Source organism: Macaca fascicularis, chromosome 8 (assembly GCF_037993035.2).
Source record: "Macaca fascicularis isolate 582-1 chromosome 8, T2T-MFA8v1.1".
Lineage (NCBI taxonomy): Eukaryota > Metazoa > Chordata > Mammalia > Primates > Cercopithecidae > Macaca > Macaca fascicularis.
In genome coordinates, this window is record NC_088382.1 from 14888211 (window position 1) to 14906873 (window position 18663).

At 50.8% G+C, this 18663-nt stretch overlaps 1 protein-coding gene and 1 long non-coding RNA gene across 8 annotated transcripts in view; one reads left to right on the top strand and one right to left on the bottom strand.

Annotated features, from left to right (window-relative positions):
- Nucleotides 1-18663, top strand: part of LOC135964655 (ATP-dependent 6-phosphofructokinase, platelet type-like) — a 67630-nt gene that overhangs the window by 37420 nt on the left and 11547 nt on the right. For 4 of the 7 annotated variants that reach the window (XR_012416902.1, XR_012416903.1, XM_065518859.2 and 1 more), the window contains exon 1: nt 8094-12283. The exons of 1 other annotated variant lie outside the window; for it this stretch is intronic. Coding sequence is in view for 4 of the 6 variants with exons in the window: in XM_065518859.2 (XP_065374931.1) it covers nt 12137-12283 (147 nt within the window). In the remaining 2 variants the exon portion in view is untranslated. Of the gene's footprint in view, nt 1-8093; nt 12284-14231; nt 17573-18663 lie in introns of those variants that run through there. 2 more of the 7 variants (XM_073999965.1, XM_065518860.2) reach the window with 1 other exon arrangement.
- The window catches only part of LOC135964656 (uncharacterized), a 75904-nt gene continuing 66646 nt past the window's right edge, over nt 9406-18663 (bottom strand). Inside the window, exon 6 of the long non-coding RNA XR_010577176.1 lies at nt 9406-9532. This is a non-coding gene — a long non-coding RNA (uncharacterized lncRNA). The remainder of the gene's footprint in view (nt 9533-18663) is intronic.

Consider the following 18663-nt stretch of genomic DNA (forward strand, 5'->3'; position numbering starts at 1 on the left):
GTGGAGACAGTAAAACGGTCAGTGGCTGCCAGGGGCTGGGGAAGGGAGGGATGAATGGGAGGGAGTGTAGGGTGGAGAAGCAACTCCGGGTAGGGTTTTCATGGGGGAATCCATGCCGTTCCACGTCTGTGAAACCCACAGAATGAGCAGTAGCAGGCTCTGAGCCCTCTTGTGTGCTGTGGACTCTGGGTGGTGGTGCTGTGTTGATGCGGATCTGTCAGTCGTAAAGACGTGCTGGCCTGGTGGGGGCAGGAGAACGAAGGAGGCTCTGCCTGTGCTGGGGAAGAAGATATGTGAGGACTCCGTACTTTCCTCCTGATTTTGCTATGAACTGTAAACTGCTTTTAAAAATATCTACTGAAAAGGCAAACAAAAAAGAGTGCTAGCCAGATAACATCTGTGTGAGGGTGTGGCCTGTGTTCTACGTTCAGGATTTTCCTGTTAGGATACACGTATCTAAATTATTCAGAAGTTAAATTTTGCATTAAGTAACTCACTACAAAATTAATTACAGTATCAGCTTGAGCACTGCCAGGATTGCCAGGATCCTGTATCCTGACCAGCTTCTCCCCTTACAGGTACAGTGACGCCCATGGTCTCACCCCAGTGAGCAGCAGGGCTGGGACCAAGAGTCAGGCTTTGAGGGCCAGAGAGGAAGTGAGATCGAGGAGCCCGTGGCAGGGAGCCAGCAGAGTTTTTTTTTTTAACCAGTTTTCCTTATCGCTGAGGCCTTCTTAGACTTGGGGAGTCGGGAATCCCCACTCTCAGGCACCTCAGAAAGCAAAGGCTGCTCCTAATCCTCATGTTCCAGATGCCTCAGGGGAGGTACCTGGGTTGTTGGGTGCAGTTCCGTTATTTGCTGTTCAGTGGAATTTGCCCACAGCATTTCTGGTTGTTCTTAAGAGCTGATGCTTGAGCTGCTTAAAATCACATATGGATATTCATTTACCTGTAAAAGTTAAGAATGGAATTTGAGTTCAAAGATTTGTGAAAATGCTCAAGTTTGTGTACTAATATATACATTACATTTGTGAAAATATCTAAAAGTCCAGGATTTTTATTGAACACTTCTCTTGATTTTTGTAATGTCTACTTGTCATATTTCCATTTGATTAATAGATGTCAAAGGGCTTAAATTTTGAGTGCCTGAATTCACTGAATTTCAAACTCCTTACATCAAATGTAATTAAACTGACTATAGCCAACAGCGCATGCTTTTATAAGTATTGATTAAAATATATATAAAAACACATATCCATGAACATGCAGATGGGGGCAACATATTAAATCATGAAAGTAGAATTAGTGTTCTTTGTTTTCTGAAAAGACAAATTTTTAAAAAACAAGGGAGTCTTATAACTTTTTAGTTTCCAACTTATTTGCCCTAAAGCGAAAGTTTAGCAGCAGAAGATTGGCAGCAGCAGAAGAGGAGATCCTGGGCCAGTGCAGGCTTGGGGAGCAGCCAGGTGAGTGCCAGAAGGAGCTGGCTGGAGGCAGAGCAGGGAAATGCTCAGGCAGGTCAGGATGGCCTCAGGGCTCAGCGAGTGAGAAAGGGTTCACATTTCCTGGAGAGCCCTCGTCTCTACCCACGGAAAACCCAGACTCCTTCCAACTGGGATGTGCATCTCATGTAAAAGTAGTTACGCCCAGAAAGAAAGCCAGTGGATATAGAATTTTTTTGTATGCAGAAATTACTTTAAATTTGTTTCTAACCTTATCCTTTTCTTCCCCCATCTTAGCGTCTAGTAACTTTCTGCAGGTAACGCACACATCTTAGGAGAGCGCTGTATTTCAGTTGCTGTAGGCTCTGATGTGACTTTGTGGTGTCTGAGGTTCTGCCCAGAGCGTGGCACTCTCTGCTGAGCATTGCTTGTTGAAGGCCCGTGTGGAAACTTTCCCTGTAAGGTTGTCGACCCCAGCAGTCTTGGTTCAGAAACGTTTGGACATGCTGAGACTTCACACGGCCTTCTAAGCTTTCTTCCGTGACCTTTTCATTTTAGTGTTCCCCATAATTCAGATGTTTTCCAGAATGTAAGTAAGCTGCTGAATTCAGGGCAGTGGGTGCCCTCCATTGGTCCTGGGGAGAAGCATCGCTGTTTCTCCGGGTGGAGCTTCCTGCCCGCCATGGTGTGCTCCAAGATGGAGCAGAGTTCTTTGGCAGAAGTAACCGTCAAAGGCCCGTGTCTCAGCGGCAGTGTGGCTGTGGGTGTGCGGCCTCGCGGCCATACCTGCCTCTTCCCGTCAACGGCACCAAGGAGAGGAGCATGGGGGGAGGCCTGGGATCTGTGCTTCCAAGACTGCGTCATCTCTTTGTAACTAGACATGCCCAGAAAGTGTTGGAGATAAGCAGGAGACTGTGTCTGTCCCTAATGAGCTCAGGCGTGCCCTTGAGAGGGTCATTTTTCTGTGCGGTTGATCTGAATTCAGCCTGGCTGTGGCAGTGCAGGTGACTGCTGGGCTTTGGCAAGGCTGCACCCACTGTCCGTCTGAAACGGCCCCCTTCCCAGGCTCGTGGTGCCAGCTGGGCGCCCAGGCCTGCCTTCCCGCCAGGACGGAGGCCCCGTGTATGTGGGGGGGGGGGAGGTGGGTGGCCTGCTTTATTGCCATATCCAATGTCACGCGGGGTCAGCACTCAGGAAACATGTGCTGTGTGGGTCAGCGATTGAGTTCAGAAACCTGGAAAACTCAGCAGTGCAGGCTTTGGGCATGACCCGTCCAGCCCTGGGGCTCTTTCTCTGAATTTCCTTCCATGGCATCCTCCTCATCTCAGGGACCCCTGTCCCCGCACAGCTGTTGGCAGCTTCACAGCTTCCTCTGCCTCCCCTCCCAGGCCCTGGTGTGGCTGGGGCAGCTAGTGGCTGTGCAGACCCCACAGCCAGTAGATCGTTGGTGCCAATGGCTTGGGCCTGGGTTACCTGAGCCAAGGACTCCAGTGCACGGCTGAGCTCACCCTGAATGGCTGGATCGGAAGGCCTTGGGTTACAGAGAGGGTGGTTGGATATTGAAGGACAATCTGCAAAGGAGAAGGGGAAATGGGTGTGCTGGATGGACAGCTGGAGAAGTCTGTCCAGAGCCTGGGACCCAGTGCAGACACAGAGCTGGCATGGGGAATCCGGTGACACGGCCACCGTGGAAGTGGGCAAAGTCAAAGGCTTCAGACCGGCATGGAGGGGCTGGTCTAAAACGATCCTTTTCCTTTAATCCTAGCAACTGCTGGCTTACGGGGTGGGGGAATGAGATCTGTGGTGGCGGCGAGGAGAGACAGGGATTTTAATTAAAGCCCTCTTTCTGGGAGAGGGGAGTAGCCGTCTCTGTAGGACGGTGAGCATTGTCATCTCAGGCAGCTCAGGCTGCTGTAACGAAACCCCATTGACTGAGTGGCTTATGAACAACAGGAATTTGTTTCTCCCAGTTCTAGAGGCTGGAAGGCGGGATCAGGGTGCCGCATGGGGGGGTTCTGGTGTGGGCCCCTTCTTGGTTCGCGCACGCCTTCTCTCTGGCCCTGACACAGTGGGAGGGCAACGGATTTGCTGGGCTCCTTTCTGAGGCACAAACCCCATTCATGGGGCTCCAGCCTCGGGACATCATCACCTCCCAAAGACCTCCTGACAGCATCACATTGAGGGTGAGGATTTCAACCTGTGTTTTGAGGGACAGGCGGGCAGTTCGTAACCATCACCCTCTTTGTGTATTTCTGACTCAACATTGAGTCTGCATTCGGCTCTCCAGGGGACAGAACCTGTGTGGACACTGAGCGAGGTCAGAGCTGCAAGCATGTACACATCGCGGGCAGGGGAGCTGCCAGGGGTGCGAGAACGGGGTTTCAACGTCAATCGGAGCTGCTTTCCTGGCAGATGCACTCATAAGCTATCCTGGCAACATTTGCTTTTCACAAAGAGTCGATCAGGCAGTGGGGGCAGCAGGCGGTATTGCCGGAAGCTTGGAACTGATGGGCAGCAGAGAAGGGGCAGAGGCCACGACCTTGGGGTGGGCAGCAGTGCCAGGTGTCTGCCCTCCAGGCCTCACGCCTGTGACTGTAGAGACCAAGCCGACCGGGGCTTGCCGGCCAGTGTGGCTCTCATGCAGGTGATTATTGGGGCTTTCTATTTAATGTTCCCTCAGCCCCATTCCCACCCCACCAGTTTCTGTGCCTAGCAGAAATCATGCTGTGTCTCCTTGATGAAGCATTGAGTTTCCTATGAAGGTGTAGAAATAGCACGATTTGGCTCATGTCAAAATACTTTGCAGTGAAGCTGCACAGAAGAGGATTCTAGGCTTCCATTTGACGTTTTAGACAATGCCTGAGTGTTACAGGACCCTTTTGCTTGTTAAAAAGCACCAGATGAGAAAGGCTACTGGTTAATAAAGGAGACTTTTTACATTAGCGCAGAGAGGGTGGCTTGAGATAAACTCAGCGTAACGTAGGTGTGTTTGTAAGCCGTCTAAAGGACCATCTCTCTGCTGGCGACACATGTTTTCCGGTATTGGTTTTGTTCTGAAAAAGGATGACTGGCATTCGGTAGAATCATTCCAAAATTCACCTGCAAGGCATCTACATGGTGCCTTGTTTTCTTCTGACATTCTGGACAGCACAAGGAATTATTCTTGTCTTCAGCACTAGCAGGAGACTTCTCCTGAACTCCTGCTCCTCTTTGGCGTTGTGGGTGTGAAGGGGTCAGAGTGACCCTGTCTTCATGGAGCTTTCAGATACCATGGGGACAGTGTGGCATGAGTGTCAGGCTCGGGTGGGACGGAGGCTTTCCCCAGAAAACAGCTGCCGATTCCAGGACAGTCCTCGACCACTCCTCCCTCTGTTCCTCCACGTCATGTCTGAATTAAGGTGGTTCTATCATAGCTGGGGTGTCATGTTAACTGGAAGTGTGCTTTTGTTCTGGGAAGTAAATGAACTAATGGTACATTTGCCAAGGACAGTGAGATTTGATTTGATGAATCCAGTGGGGAAAAGGAGAAGGGGCTTGGCTGGGTGGGGACATGTGTGATGGGAGTAGAAAGGAGGAGCCATGCAGGCTGGTGGGATGTAGGGGCCACGCCCGCATTTCCATGGGATCCGTCGATGTTTGTGCCATTAGGCCTGAACCTCTGTGTCCACTTCTAAAACCTGCATAATGAGGAAACCCCTGATGGGCCTGAGTTGTTACTTCCCACGGCCATTGCTGGGAAGTGCCCCAGACGCCTCTCCTGGCTGGTGACGGCCCCGGACCTGGACACTGGGTTCGTCCTGAGCTCTGCGAGGGGCTTGGGCTCCACGCGCAGCAGGCACCTGTGCATCCCTTTGGACGTGAGATGTTGGCACTCGGCTTGGAGGCCACCGCGATCTGGGTGTGGTCAGGACTGGCTCATCCTTTGGGGAGACAGCACCTGCCCGGGGGCCCCTCTGAGGTGCGTAGCCCTGCACTGACCTCACAGGATGCCCTGTCCTGCGGGGACTTCCTGCCATTCCCCTGGACCCTCAGGCGTGGGAGCCAAGTGTGGTGTGTGTGTCCCGGTCGGGGGTGCTGAGGACACCACGTGCCTGCTCGTGTGAAGACCCGAGGCACCGCGTGGGTTCGTTTCCAGGGGGCCGTTGGCATCTGGGGGCCTGTGAGTGTCTTTCCACTGGCAGGAAATAATGGGTGGCCCATGTTACCTTTTTTGTCTATTTTTGCCAAAAAGCCCTAATGCCAATGTCGCTGTCCCACTGTGGGAACCGCCCGTCTCAGGCTCACTGGCCCTCCTGTTTCTGGGCTGTTGCAGGGTTGTGTTGGGATAACTGTGTTAACTTCGTTTGAATTTTCTTCTTGTTCCTTTGGAATAAGTGTTGATAGCTTGTGCTGCTTGTTCACCCCAGAGGTGACGGTGTCCTTTAGGCCTGGCAAAGCACAGCGGTGCAGGGAGGTGCTGGGCCTCGGCCTCTCGTGTCGTCCGCAGCCCTCACCGCACGTCTGCTCTTCGCTCCTCGTGCACACGGCCGGGATCACGGGCTGCTCGCTCTGCTGTTTGAGATCCTCAGAAAAGGTGGTGTTTACACTGAAGGGAGAACTGGCGGTGTGCGGCTGATTTTAAATAGGAGGAAAAGACGGTAACAGAATGAGCAATGCTTAGCACTTAGTCTTAGGCTTGAGAAATTGTGTTTTAGAAGCAAGGTATCCTCAACTCCGGTTTTCTTCAAATTAAATCTTTTAAAGGGTTCACAGATATAGCTAAAGCCTAAAACTATGCAACAGAGGGCCTAGAGCCCAAGCCACTGCCACCTCTGACTCCAAGACACCTCAGAAACTTGGTCCTCCTCCTCAGAGAACCCCCCATCTGCTCCTCCCTCCACACTCCTCTTCCTCCCCCTCCCTTTCCCTGGACAGCCCTCCCCTCCCCCCCCCATTCCCTGGACAGTTTTCTTCTTCTTCCCCCTTCCCCCTCCCTGTCCTTGGGCAACCTCCTTGGACCTCTGCTTGAAAGTCACTGGTCTGTGGGGCCGCCCATTTGACAGATGAGCATGCTGAGGCCCAGGCACAAGTGACTGACTCAGACCCACGCAGAGGCTGACCCAGCGCGGATGCCATCTCCGGCCTCCCGTGCCACCGGGTAGTCCCTAATGGAAGAGAATCAATGCTGCTGCTTCACTGATCTCCAGGGAAAGCTGGTCGATAACAGGTTATGAACATGGGAATGTTTTGGAAAAGCCGTCGTCCACTTGTCAGCTCCATCTCTCCTGCCCAGAAGATATAGGGAGAACCTGCCTTCAGCCCACCCTCATCCCGTAACAGAACAGAGGACAAAGGGGCAGTAGTCCCAAGCCCTGTCAGTGTCCTCTGGAAACCCCCGTTTCCCTCCTCATGGTGGAAGTGGAAACCATCCCGCTGGATGATCTTCCCGGGGAGACCCTCCACCCTGAAAGCAAGGAATCTGGTTTGAGCACACACACATTCTTGGTGCCATCACTTTCTGCAGCTGAACCCTGCATACGTGGCCCATTAATCTTGCTCGTCCGGTGTTACTGGGTCCTGGGAGTTTCTGTGGGCTGATGGCAAGTGTTTACCATTGTGTTTAGAGAGGAGAATAGAACTTTATTGTGTCAAAATCAGATGATAACCATTGCCATGTGATTCCTTGGGTTGGTTGGGGCAGGGGATGCTCAAGCTTCTTCTGAGGGCTAAGTGCTTGTTTGAGAGAGTCTCACTTTGTCGCCCAGGCTGGAGTACAGTGGTGTGATCTTGGCTCACTGCAACCTCCGCCTCCTGGGTTCAAGCAGTTCTCCCTGCCTCAGCTTCCCGAGTAGCTGGGATTATAGGTGTGTGCCACCACGCTTGGCTAATTACAAAAATTTTTAATATAGGCAGGGTTTTGCCATATTGGCCAGGCTGGTCTTGAACTCCTTACCTCAAGTGATCGGCCCACCTTGGCCTCCTAAAATGCTGGGATTACAGGCTTGAGCCACCGTGCCCGGCCTGATCCTGACATCTTTTAAAGCTGCCTTCACCTACCAAAAACCAGTCTATGCTTGAAAATCAGGCTTGAAGAGCCTAGGAAGGAGGAGAGGGATATAGTTCAGCTAGGTAAATAACTATGCGTATGTTAAAAATAGGGGCCAAAATCTACCCCAAATGTTAACTCTTCCGCTTTGCCTTTGCGTTTTATATCCATTTATGGTTATCCATTCAGTATCAAGATTTCTGAAGATTCTTTTGATAATTATGGACAAATTACTCTTAAAACTCAGCTGCATTTGTAACACTCTAAAGAACTAATTGGATGACATTATTTTTCTTGGAGGCATTTTGGATAGTTACATAATTAATGTTTATCTCTTTGCCAGATTTTTTTTTTTCCAGAACAGAAACCTGAAAAGAAACATTCCCTTGCATTAAGAGCTATTTCACTGTGTGACAACCAATTTTTGAATGTGAGAACAAGATCATCGTGTATTTTTGGGATAATTCTTGCTTAATAGTGATAATGCCAAGTGTTAAAATTATGGAACAATTTGATTCTTTGAAAATTACTATTTGCCTGCTCACCAGGTGGGAGCTGATGAGAACGTGGATGTAAAAATTAAACTGTTTTTAGCTTGTATAAAAAAAGTTAAAAAAAAAAAAAAAAGCTTTTTTGTTTTGTGCTACTACTGAAGTTGCTTAGCTGTGGAAATGAGGTTATTGCAGGCACCTAGAATTTTATCTCCTTCACTTCCACAATGGGAAGAAATTCTCCAACAAGCACAGGAATCTGACTTTCTGATATTGAGACTCCTAGGCGTCAAGCCCCATGGAAGGGGTGGTGATTACGTGAGCGTTGATGTTGATGTGGGCATCCTCTAAGCCGGACGCAGGGAGCAGGGAAGGGCAGAAAGAATAGGCCCCTCAGGAGCCATGAGAAAATAAAGTGTGGGCAGCAGTGGTGGTGAGGGTTGGTGTCAGGGGCCAGGAAGAGGTGGTGAAGGGAGCATGTGCCTCAAGGCAGCCCTGGAACCCGCGGTCCCTGCAGTGAAGTCTTGTCTGCAGGGGACGTGGACTGCCATGCAGCGAGGCCCACAGACAGCCTAGACTTGGCTGCCTCAGAACTCTGGTGGACGTTGCAAATGGCCCCACAGCGTTGCAGTGAACATTCTTCGGACAGAAGACGCTTGGAACTGTTCCCGGCACAAAGCCAGCACCCTGTGAACAGTGGCCACTGCTGTCGTGACTGAGTGCCATCCAACTGGGGGCATTTGCTCTGCTCAGTTCACTTAATTGGGCCAAGAATGGGGTTGCCCTGCCTTCAACAAGTTTGACGATTGAACGAGGACTCAGTCGATAATGTACTCTGTAAATATGCTCTCCGGGCTAGAGTGAGCAAAGCCCAGGGAGCGGGTGGTTTTTCAGTATTAGCCAGGTGTTTGTGGCGGGGCCAGCTGTGCGACTGCCAGAGCAAATGTGACCAGGAAGCCTCTGTCCCCCCAAGGTGGCCAGCGTTCCTGTTATACGTGCCGTAAGCAGAAGGTGGGCACTGCTGGGGAACTTGCTCATGTTCCTGTTTTCTGATTGGAAATTCAAGGTTTCTGAGCATCTTACATTGAATTTGTACATTGCTGAGACTGTACACATTTCAACACTTGTTTTTTTCTGCTTTTTGGATCCATACAACCTGGCATTTGGCCGTGGCTTCCAGGACAGGCTGGATGCAGAGTGAAGCCCTCTCCTCACTGTCAATGCCTGCCGATGTCTTTTTGTATAAACTTTGTATTTCTTGAGACTTTCAGTTAGGTTTTTACATAACTAGACTTTTAAAATTGCCATGCACATAACTCTACCAGTTACAATCGTGAGCTAACATGGCTTTTTGGTTTTACTTTGATGAATGTTTAACATTTGCATCCTGGATGTGGGGGTGGAGGTCATTTATCTGCTTTTCATTTCCTTCTTGGTTCTACTTACCTGAAAGTCACTAAGGTGTGGAAGGCGTGGTACAGGGTAAACTGCAGGCCGCACTGTGGCGCGGTGGACAAGAGGCACAGGCTGCAGTGGTGTGCACAGTGGATGAGAGAAAAGAGGAGACTTCCATCCTCGAGGGAAACACACAACAATTTAAAAAACTGATCATCTAGCTTACATGAGGTCCAACAAATTCAGTTTGCAAAGTTTAACTTCCAAGTTAATTTAGTAATTTTTCCCCTAAGTCATTAATTTAGTAGCTTACGTTTAAATATATTTCTTTTGTCTAAAGCAAGTCATAAATTCTAAAATGAATGACTAAACATGTAACAATTTAGGCATACAGCACCTGAAGGCAAAACCGCCAGTATGCTAAAACATTGGACATAGATGCTTTAAAAATATAATGTAGCATTCTTGCAGTGCATGTGCTGTTAGCATGTAACTTGGTGAGTAGTTTTGAGCTATGTTTGTAGGAATGTGTATCTTGAATACTTCAGGGCATCACTGCAGATGTGTGCGTGAGACGTATAAATACTGAATGTTCTTCTCCCTTCCCTTAAATGAAAAGCATTAGCTCCCTTTTATTTTTATTTTTATTTTTAATTTTATTTTTTTTGCAGTGGACTCTTGCTCTTGTTGCCCAGACTGGAGTGCAGTGGCACAATCTCAGCCCACTGCAACTTCTGCTTCCCGGGTTGAAGTGATTCTCCTGTCTCAGCCGCCTGAGTAGCTGGGATTACAGGGACCTGCCACCATGCCCGGCTAATTCTTGTATTTTTATTAGAGATGGGGTTTTGCCATATTGGCCAGGCTGGTCTCAAACTCCTGACCTCAGGTGATCTGTCCACCCCGACCCCCCAAAGTGCTGGGATTACAGGCGTGAGCCACTGTGCCCGGCCAGCTCCCTTCAGTAATGATTTATACAGTTGTTTTTGCTTTTTGTTTTTTTGAGACGGGGTCTCACTCTGTCGCCCAAGCTGGAGTGCAGTGACACAAATCCTGGCTGACTGCAGCCTTCACCTCCTGGGCTCAGGTGATCCTCCCACCTCAGCTTCCTGAGTAGCTGGGAATAGACACATGTCACTATGACCAGCTAATTTTTTTTTTTTTTTTTTTTTTGTATTAGAGACTGGGTTTTGCCATGTTTTCCAGTCTGGTCTTGAGCTCCTGGGCTCAAGCGATCTGCCCGCCTCGGCCTCCCAAACTGCTAGGATTACAGGCGTGAGCACCACATCTGGCCCATTTTTTTTTTTTTTTTTTTTTTTTTTCCCCCTTACAGGATTAGAAGTCGACTTTCGGAAAACTCTTCAACCTTGTAAACTTGATTTTCTACAATAATATGCCTCTAGGATTAAAACAAGATGGAAACAAAGAAGTATGTGTGGACTGCAGTTAAAAGTTTTCAACACAACATAGTTTAGGAGAGTTGACATTTACAAAGAGCAGGAGGCCCGTTCAGTGCCTTCTAGGCATTGGGAACGGCGGTCTGTGGGCGACCCTAACGTGTGCGGTGTCCTGAGACGTGATCGTGGTGCTCACGCTTTTACCGAGGGCCTCCCGGGAGTACCAGAGGCTCTTCTCCTGCAGTCGGCCAGCCGGGCAGCAGCTGCTGGAGAAGGAACAAACAGTAAAAGACAGATGTACACGGTGTTATTATGGCAGAGAGGTTAAAACCAGGCTCACTTTGTTCTCTCACTTTGTTCTTACAGTTTTAAAAAAACTAATAACGAAGTCCTTAAATATGTATTGCGTTTCAGGATTTTCAAGTAGTTGTGGGTGTGTCTGTCTGTCTCTCGCTCCCGTTCGGGTGCTCCCTGCGAAGAGAGCTCAGAGAGGCCACCTTTCCTTGTTGAGGTGACAGGGCCTGGAGAGGTGTGAACCCTGAGGTGGGGGGTTGACTGACTGGGGGGAGGCTGGGTCAGCGTGGGGATCCACCCCCACTCCACGTTCCTGTAGGGAATCCACAGTTCTAAGTCTTTGTGATATGGGTAAAATGAACCTGGAAGAGGTGTTATTTTTTCAGAAGTAAGTGCCATGCTATTTTTTCCTCATACTTCTCCGTGTTTAAGCAGCATTGAAAGATAAGGCACTAGTAGCATGTTGGTTTGGAAACAATCTTGTTGATTATTTTAAGTTGAATCTGATATTAAGGTTGTCTGGTAACGGAAGTTTTCCTTTAACAACATGGAACTCTGTTGAATCTGTTGCCCCATTGGCTGAGCCGTCTGAAGTCAGTGCGGTGGCACCTGAAGAGTCGGCTTCCCCTTGGAGGAAGCCGCTGGATTGGCAAGAGGCACCGTCCTTGATTGAGGGAGTGAGGCGCCTTTGCAGGGACCCCACTGCGGTTCTCTCCTGCCCCTGCAGCTCTCTTCTGCCCCCTGCTGGCTGGCCAAGCAGATACGCGACAGTGTGCTCAGCGTGAATGTTCACGGGGTAGGCCGAGGCTTTTGTTCCAGAAACATTGACTTCAGAAATGGCCGGCAGTGTGTGTTGAGCATGGCAAGAAAGACTTACGTGTGTCTTAAACCTCTTGAACAAAGCAAGTTGATGTTTCAAATGTATCTCGAAGGCTAATGACTTTGCTATGGTCAATATTCAGGAGAAAATAGGGTTTGATGAAATAGATAGGAGTGGCAAGTGAGGTGCTTGTGCCCCGTATGACTAAGCGATGTCCTGGCCGTTCCACACCACGGCCTCTGAGCAGCCAGCGTGCAGATACTGGATCAATTTAGATGGGACTCCTGGAGCTGTCAGCCGCCCGGGAGAAGCACGAGGAGTTCTGTGTGCCCATGATCATGGTTCCCGCTACTGTGTCCAACAACGTGCCGGGTTCCGATTTCAGCATCGGGGCAGACACAGCCCTGAACACTATCACCGACGTAAGTCCGTGTGCGCCCCGCCAGGTGGCGCTGGCTGACTCTAACCTGTGGGCCCCCGCCCTTTTTATCTACCGAGCGCTAGAAACAGCCTTTTACAAATATCCTGAATGAGAGCTTCTCGTTATTTCGCCGCCCTCCCCCCCCCTCCACGAAAAGTAGGATTTTAGACTCTGAACATTTTTGATCTCACTCCCAAAAAGTTTTATCGCCTCTTCTTCTGTGTGGCCACCGGCGGGGACGTAGCGTGGCCAAGACCCCGGGAGTGCCCGTGAGTACCTACAGCGCTGAGGAGAGCTGGGCTGCAGTCTCCTGTGATTGCACCAGCATTAAAATCTGCTTTTTAAAAATTATTATTAATGCTGAGCCTAAATTTTCTTTGAGCCTCCAATACCCATTATGATGAACCCCTGCCTTGATGCTGAGGGTAGAAATTGAACTGAATATTTTGTAATTGTAGTCATTGTCCTGAACGCACCATTGCATTTGTTTTCTCTTTGGTCTTGGCTGTTGACCTCATTTTCCCCTTTGTAAAGTGGGGATGTTAAATTACATCTAAGGCAATATTGGGGCTATTTTTTTTGCCAAAAGACAATAATAAAACATAGAAATATATTCTTCTGTTTTTTGTTTTGTTTTGCTTTGTTTTCTTTGTTTTACTTTTCTTTGTGAGACAAGGTCTTACTCTGTCACCCAGGCTTGAGTGCAGTGGTGTGATCTCGGCTCACTGCAGCCTCGACCTCCTGGGCTCAGGTGATCCTCCCACCTCAGCCTCTCGAGTACCTGGGACCGCAGGCACGTGCCGCCATTTCCGGCTACAAGAAATACACGCCTACCCCACGTTTGTGTGTCACACTTGGTGATTCACGTGAGAGTCTGAAGATCCGTACCTAATGCAGGAAGTATTTCATTTTTTAAAAATTTGATGTCTAAAATTTTTCACTAATTCTCAAGTTTTCATTTTTCTTGTGCGACTTAGTTCTCACGAATATTTTTCAAAGTTTTCTATTTTGTTTTTGTTTTTTGTAAACCCTTGGCATGAAACTTATTTCTAGCGCTGGTAAATAAAAAAAACAAGCTTTTAACATACAGCTCATATGGTAAGTAATGCTTAGCAGTCGTTTCTTGCTTTTCTGAGCGTCTTAAACTTTCTTCACTTCCTTTGTGAAGGAAACCTGTCCAGGTTTTCCCGTGTTCACTGGCTTTGGGGGCAACGTTCACCTTATTTTTGGCAGTCACTAATCTCTGACCTAGATGTTGCTTCTGCTCTGCTCTGCTGGTGATGGGCGTCACGGCTTTGCTGCTGCAGGGCTGGCCTGGCTCTGGGCTTACCTTCGTGCTGGGAATGTGAACATGAGTGTGTTTCACAGAGAGGATTCCAGCATGGCTTTCACTGCTCTTTCACCTGCTTTAGCTGGATTTTTGGGTCTGTGAAAGTTGGGTGTGCAATGGGAGGGATTGAAGCTTCTTTTTTCCCTAATTGTTACCTAATTGGAACTTACCCAGAGGGAATGGGTGGAGAATTTGAGAGCAGTCACTGCAGTTAGATGAGCATCTGAAGATGTGGGACAAAGCTGGTGTTGATCACCCTGTGACTTTTTTATTTTCAAGTTTCCACACAAAGCATAGATCCTTGTGGTGTGTGATGTACACTTTCAGGCAGGAAGAAAATCTCTCTTTAATTCCAGGGTCCTCCGCTATAAATAACTTTTTTTTCCAGATTGTAAATATGTAACAAACGTGTAGGGTCAAAATTTGAAAACCAAAATACGTGAGGCAAACACCCCGCAAATGATCAGTTCCACCCGCTTTGACTTCCCTTGGAGGGACTGTGTGATTTATTATGCGATTGTTTTAAATTCAGTTTTTCATTCATTCCAGTTTCTCAAAGCTAGGTTAAACAATTTCATTTTCTTTTCTTTTTTTTTTTTTTTTTTTTTTTTTTTGACAGGGCCTCTGTTTCCCGGGCTGGAGCGCAGTGGTGCAATCACGATTGACTGCAGCCTCGACCTCCCAGGCTTAGGCGATCCTCCCACCTCAGCTTCCTGAGTAGCTGGGACTACACGTGCTTGCCACCGTGCGTGGCTAATTTTTTGTATTTCTACAGAGACGAGGTCTCCCTGTGTTGCCCAGGCTAGTCTCAAACTTCTGGGCTCAAGCAGTCTCCCCGTCTTGGCCTCTCAAAGCCACAGGGGTTATAGGGATGAGCCACCGTGCTGGGCCTTAAGTTAACGGATTACAATAGAGAAAGAACTGGAGTGTGTAGTTCGTTGAGCCTCCCGTTGGCCAGGCACAGCCACCTTGGTAAGTGTATGTGTGTGTCCTCATTGCCCTTCTGATCCCGAGCTCCGAGGAATGAGGCTGTCTTGGGAGTGCCGTGGTTCTAGCCTCGTGATGGGTGAGTGACGCCGGCTGATTGAGGTCACCCTGGCGAATGCTGCAGCTGCTCGGGAGCCGGGGCAGGGACGAGAAAGCCGCTGAGGATCCCTCTGTGGACCCCTGAAGGGAGAGGGGTCGAGATGTGAACATGGCAGCTGTTTTCTCCAGAGCCCTGTTTACTGATGGCCAAACAGGGTGAATCCTGAGAAGGTTTGGATTTGGGTCTGAACTGGGCTCGCCTGGCTGTAGAACACAGGAGCTGGTGGCGAACTCAGGAAATGAGGGCGTGAGGTGACTTGACGTGGATGGCTCCGGGTCCCTCCAGCCACTGTCCTGAAGCCGTCGGAGCCTGAGGATGTGTGGGAGTGAGCGTCTCTTTCCTGTCTGGCCAACACCCTCTGTGACCCATGACTCATGGCCCGGCCCTGGGCAGCATTTATGTTTGAGGTCTGTGGATGGCTCCAGTTGTTCAGTAAATTTGGTGATTCTCATTGGGGTGATTGTGCCCCAGGGAATGTTTGCGCCATCCAGGGAGGTTTCTGGTTAGAACTGGGAGAAGGGATGCTCCCAGCACCTGGGACTGGGGACAAGGGACGCTGCAAAAAGTCACTCTAAGCACAGGGCGGGCTCCATAGCAGGAGTCTGGCTCAGGACGTGGCCATGTTGTGCTTCAGAAGCCCTGGGCGGATCTGATGTGGTGAAGTCGTCATCGTCACTCGTGATTTCCTTCTTGCCAGCATTGATGCTTAGCTGACGCCATAGCCCCTCAGAATCTATGCGGCGCTGGTGAGTGGGTCTTTCTGGCAAAACAGAATGAATGAAATACCTCAGAGCAGGTGTTACACATTCTCAGGATATGGCTGCAGGGAGTTTCGGTTGGACTCCTTTCACTCCTTAGTGCTGGCTGGTGCATTACTCTGTCCTGTAAGCTTGATCAGGTCACATCAGAAACAGTAGGTGCGTGCCACGCTGCTGTCAGGTTTCGCGAAGGTGGCGGTGACTACAGCCTTGTGAGTAATTCCTTGTCATAGTGGCCCCACTAAGGACCCAGGGGCCCGGCTGTGTTTGGTCTTGAGAGCTTTATGCTTTTCTGGGCAGGGTCTCTCCCCATCTTGAAGTCTTCCCTCCCCTTTTTTGGAGACTAAAGGAAGGAAAAGAGGAGCGACAGGGAAGAGGGGAGAGAGGATTTGCAGCAATGTGGCCATTCCCACAGATTTCAAGGCAGAGTTAAGGAGCCGAGACACCCCCACCTGCCCTCTTGTGTGCCTCAGGGCCCTCCTGGCCCCAGGTCACCCACACCCTCTGGCTTCCAGCGAGAGCTTCTTGGAGAAGCAGCCAGCTCCCCGCGGCCAGTCTTGGTTAGTCCTGGGCTAGAGTATTCCACAGTAAAGGAGTGACATCACCTGTCTGAAGAGCATAAGGAGCCCCCCACGTGGTGGTGCTGACAGGGCCACATCCTGGGCACCAGGCCAGCCAATATCCCCAGATGAGTGTTTCTGGCTTGGAAGCAGGCTGGCATTTGGATTGAAGTCCTGCAAAAACTGCCATGGCCAGAGCCTGCAAGGCAGAGCCTGTACAGAGCAGCCCAAGAGCTGGGCATGTGCTGGGTCTGGGTGGACGTGGAGTACATGCCATGGGGCACGGGGGCCCCTGCTCACAGCTCACCTCGTGGTCACCCAGCACTGACCCACCCATCTTACCCTGCTACCCACCATGCTGTGAACTCACCTGCCACGGATCTGCACCCACTGTCCGAAGCCCTCGGCCCACACGGGCTCCTGGCCTTGGGATGCTTTGGGTTGCACCAGGGCTGCAGAGCCTGGCTCTCTCACTGTCCAACTCTCCTGGGGAGATGTGGGCCCCGCCTTGCATCCCAACAGTAGCATTTCTGCAGCAGACGTGGGGATATTCACAGTAAGAGGGACACGTCCAAGTCCATAAATAGTTGATTTTGCCACCAAGTGGATGACAAAAACACCTTGCTGTGTGGGGCCGCTTGGAGCTGGGAACAGTGGGCGTGTGGACCTGTCCTGCTGTTACCTTGGTTAACACCCTGAGGTGGAGCCTGAAAAAGCCCGGTGTACACGGGCTCAAGAACCGCTCTCCTTTCTGACACCAGAGCCCATTTCCCAGTGGAACCTCAGAGCAGCAACTCAGGTTCTTGCTCGCCTGTGTGGCTTTGCGTGTGACTTCCAGCCGGAGAGCAGAGATGTGGCATGGGGCTGAGTGTGGCCCACCGGTAATCCAGCTGCTGGCCTCCTTCCCTGCCTGCGCGTGGAGGCTGCCTCTGCACGATGAAGGCAGTCACTTAGTGTGGTCCTTACAGCTGTGTGCCCCATCCCACTGATCGTGGACTGCCTACAGAAAGCTACAGGGACTGGCTTTGCCTTCAAATGTCCTGACTGCCCTGGCCTCGCTTACCCACGATGAGATGCCGAGAGCTGAGCTGTCCCGCTCGTGACTAACTTGCCGCTGCCTGCAAGCTGCTCTGTTGCCGGCCTCACACCCACCCTGCTGTGCTGCCTGCACGCCTCCCCTTTCAAGAGGACCTGGGCTGTGCCCAGGCAGTCCCCTGTGTTGCTAAGGCCTGTCCTGCTCCCACATGGCCTCCAGAGCTCCCCTTGGTCCCCTGACCCACATGAACCGGCTTCCCCTGATGACTCAGGTCCCTGCTGTCCCTTCCTGGACCTCAGTGGAGGCCCTGGGGCTGGCATGTGAGCACCCAGCACCCCCGCTAACTGCTTGGCCCTGCTGCTTCAGGCTTACAAGAGCACGTGCGACATGGCTGAGGCGCAAGGCCACCACCGGGAGCTTTGCATCCCCCTGTGTGTGGTGCCGGCCACGATTAACAACAATGTCCCAGGCACAGAAATAAGCCTGGGCACCGACACTGGCCTGACTGCTGTTGTCCAGGTAAGAGAACCCCGTTTCCTCCCATTGCTTTCTTTATTTTATTTTAGCAATTTGTTTCTTCTGTGCTAAGAATGAGCCAGATTTATTATTACTCTTCCCCCCCCCCCCTTTGTTAGCTTGGCTTTATGTCAGTCACACTGGCCAGAACAGGGTAAATTTTTTAGCTTCTCTGCCTTAGGGAGAACCTGTCTTTATTGATTAAAAGTGAGATGATATATCCAGTCCTTGGGGTTGTGTTTCTATCCCACCTAGACTAGGGGAGTTTTGAGCACCATTTCTCTGGAGCCGGCCTCTCCCGCCTGCGTTGAGTAGCGAGGCTGCAGGGCCAGCTGTGGGAACCTGCAGGAAGGGGTTTGAGTGCCTGGTACGTACGAGCTCTGGGACAGAGCTGTGCCCACTGGGGGCCGCTGCCTGGAACCACAGCCTTCCTGGTGAGATGAGAGGATCTTTAAAGAGCCGAGATCATGCCCTCCTGGGCAGGCAGTTTCACCAACATGTGCTTTGGGAGGAGTGGATTCTGCCGGTCATGGGCGTGGTGCTGACACCCGCATGGTGGCCCCTCCGGTCCCTGATAAGCTGACCCACCTCTATGGTCATGAGCTGGACATGAGGACCTGTGGGAGTTCCACAGGCCTTTGCTGCAGAGAGGGTCCTCACTCGGCTGCAGACAGGACAGTGGCCACCTTGGCATGTGGGGTCATGTCAGTGGATTGGCCGCCGGGTGTCTCCTGGAGAGCAGCCGCTGGCCTTTAGCTTCGATGTTCACGTCTGAACCAGCTCCGGAGTTTGCGGTGGAAACTCCCAGCCCTGTTTGGAGACTCCTTAGTTCAGCTTGGCACAGAACCTCGGAAAACAGCAGTTCTGTTCCGGGTTCTTCCTTCAGAACTGAGTTCCAGTGCAGGGAAGGGAGCGGAGGGGTCGTGAGGTCGGCTGCAGCCTCCTGTGCCTCCCACTCGAGTTGAGGGCCATCTCTCTCCTGGGCTTCTCCCTGTCGCCTTCCCTGGTGCTGTGCTGGCCTCGCAGAGGCTGGCCTTGGCTCGTTCCCTGGACTTTCTTGGGCCCCCGCGCTTGACCCCTGTTCACTGAATGCC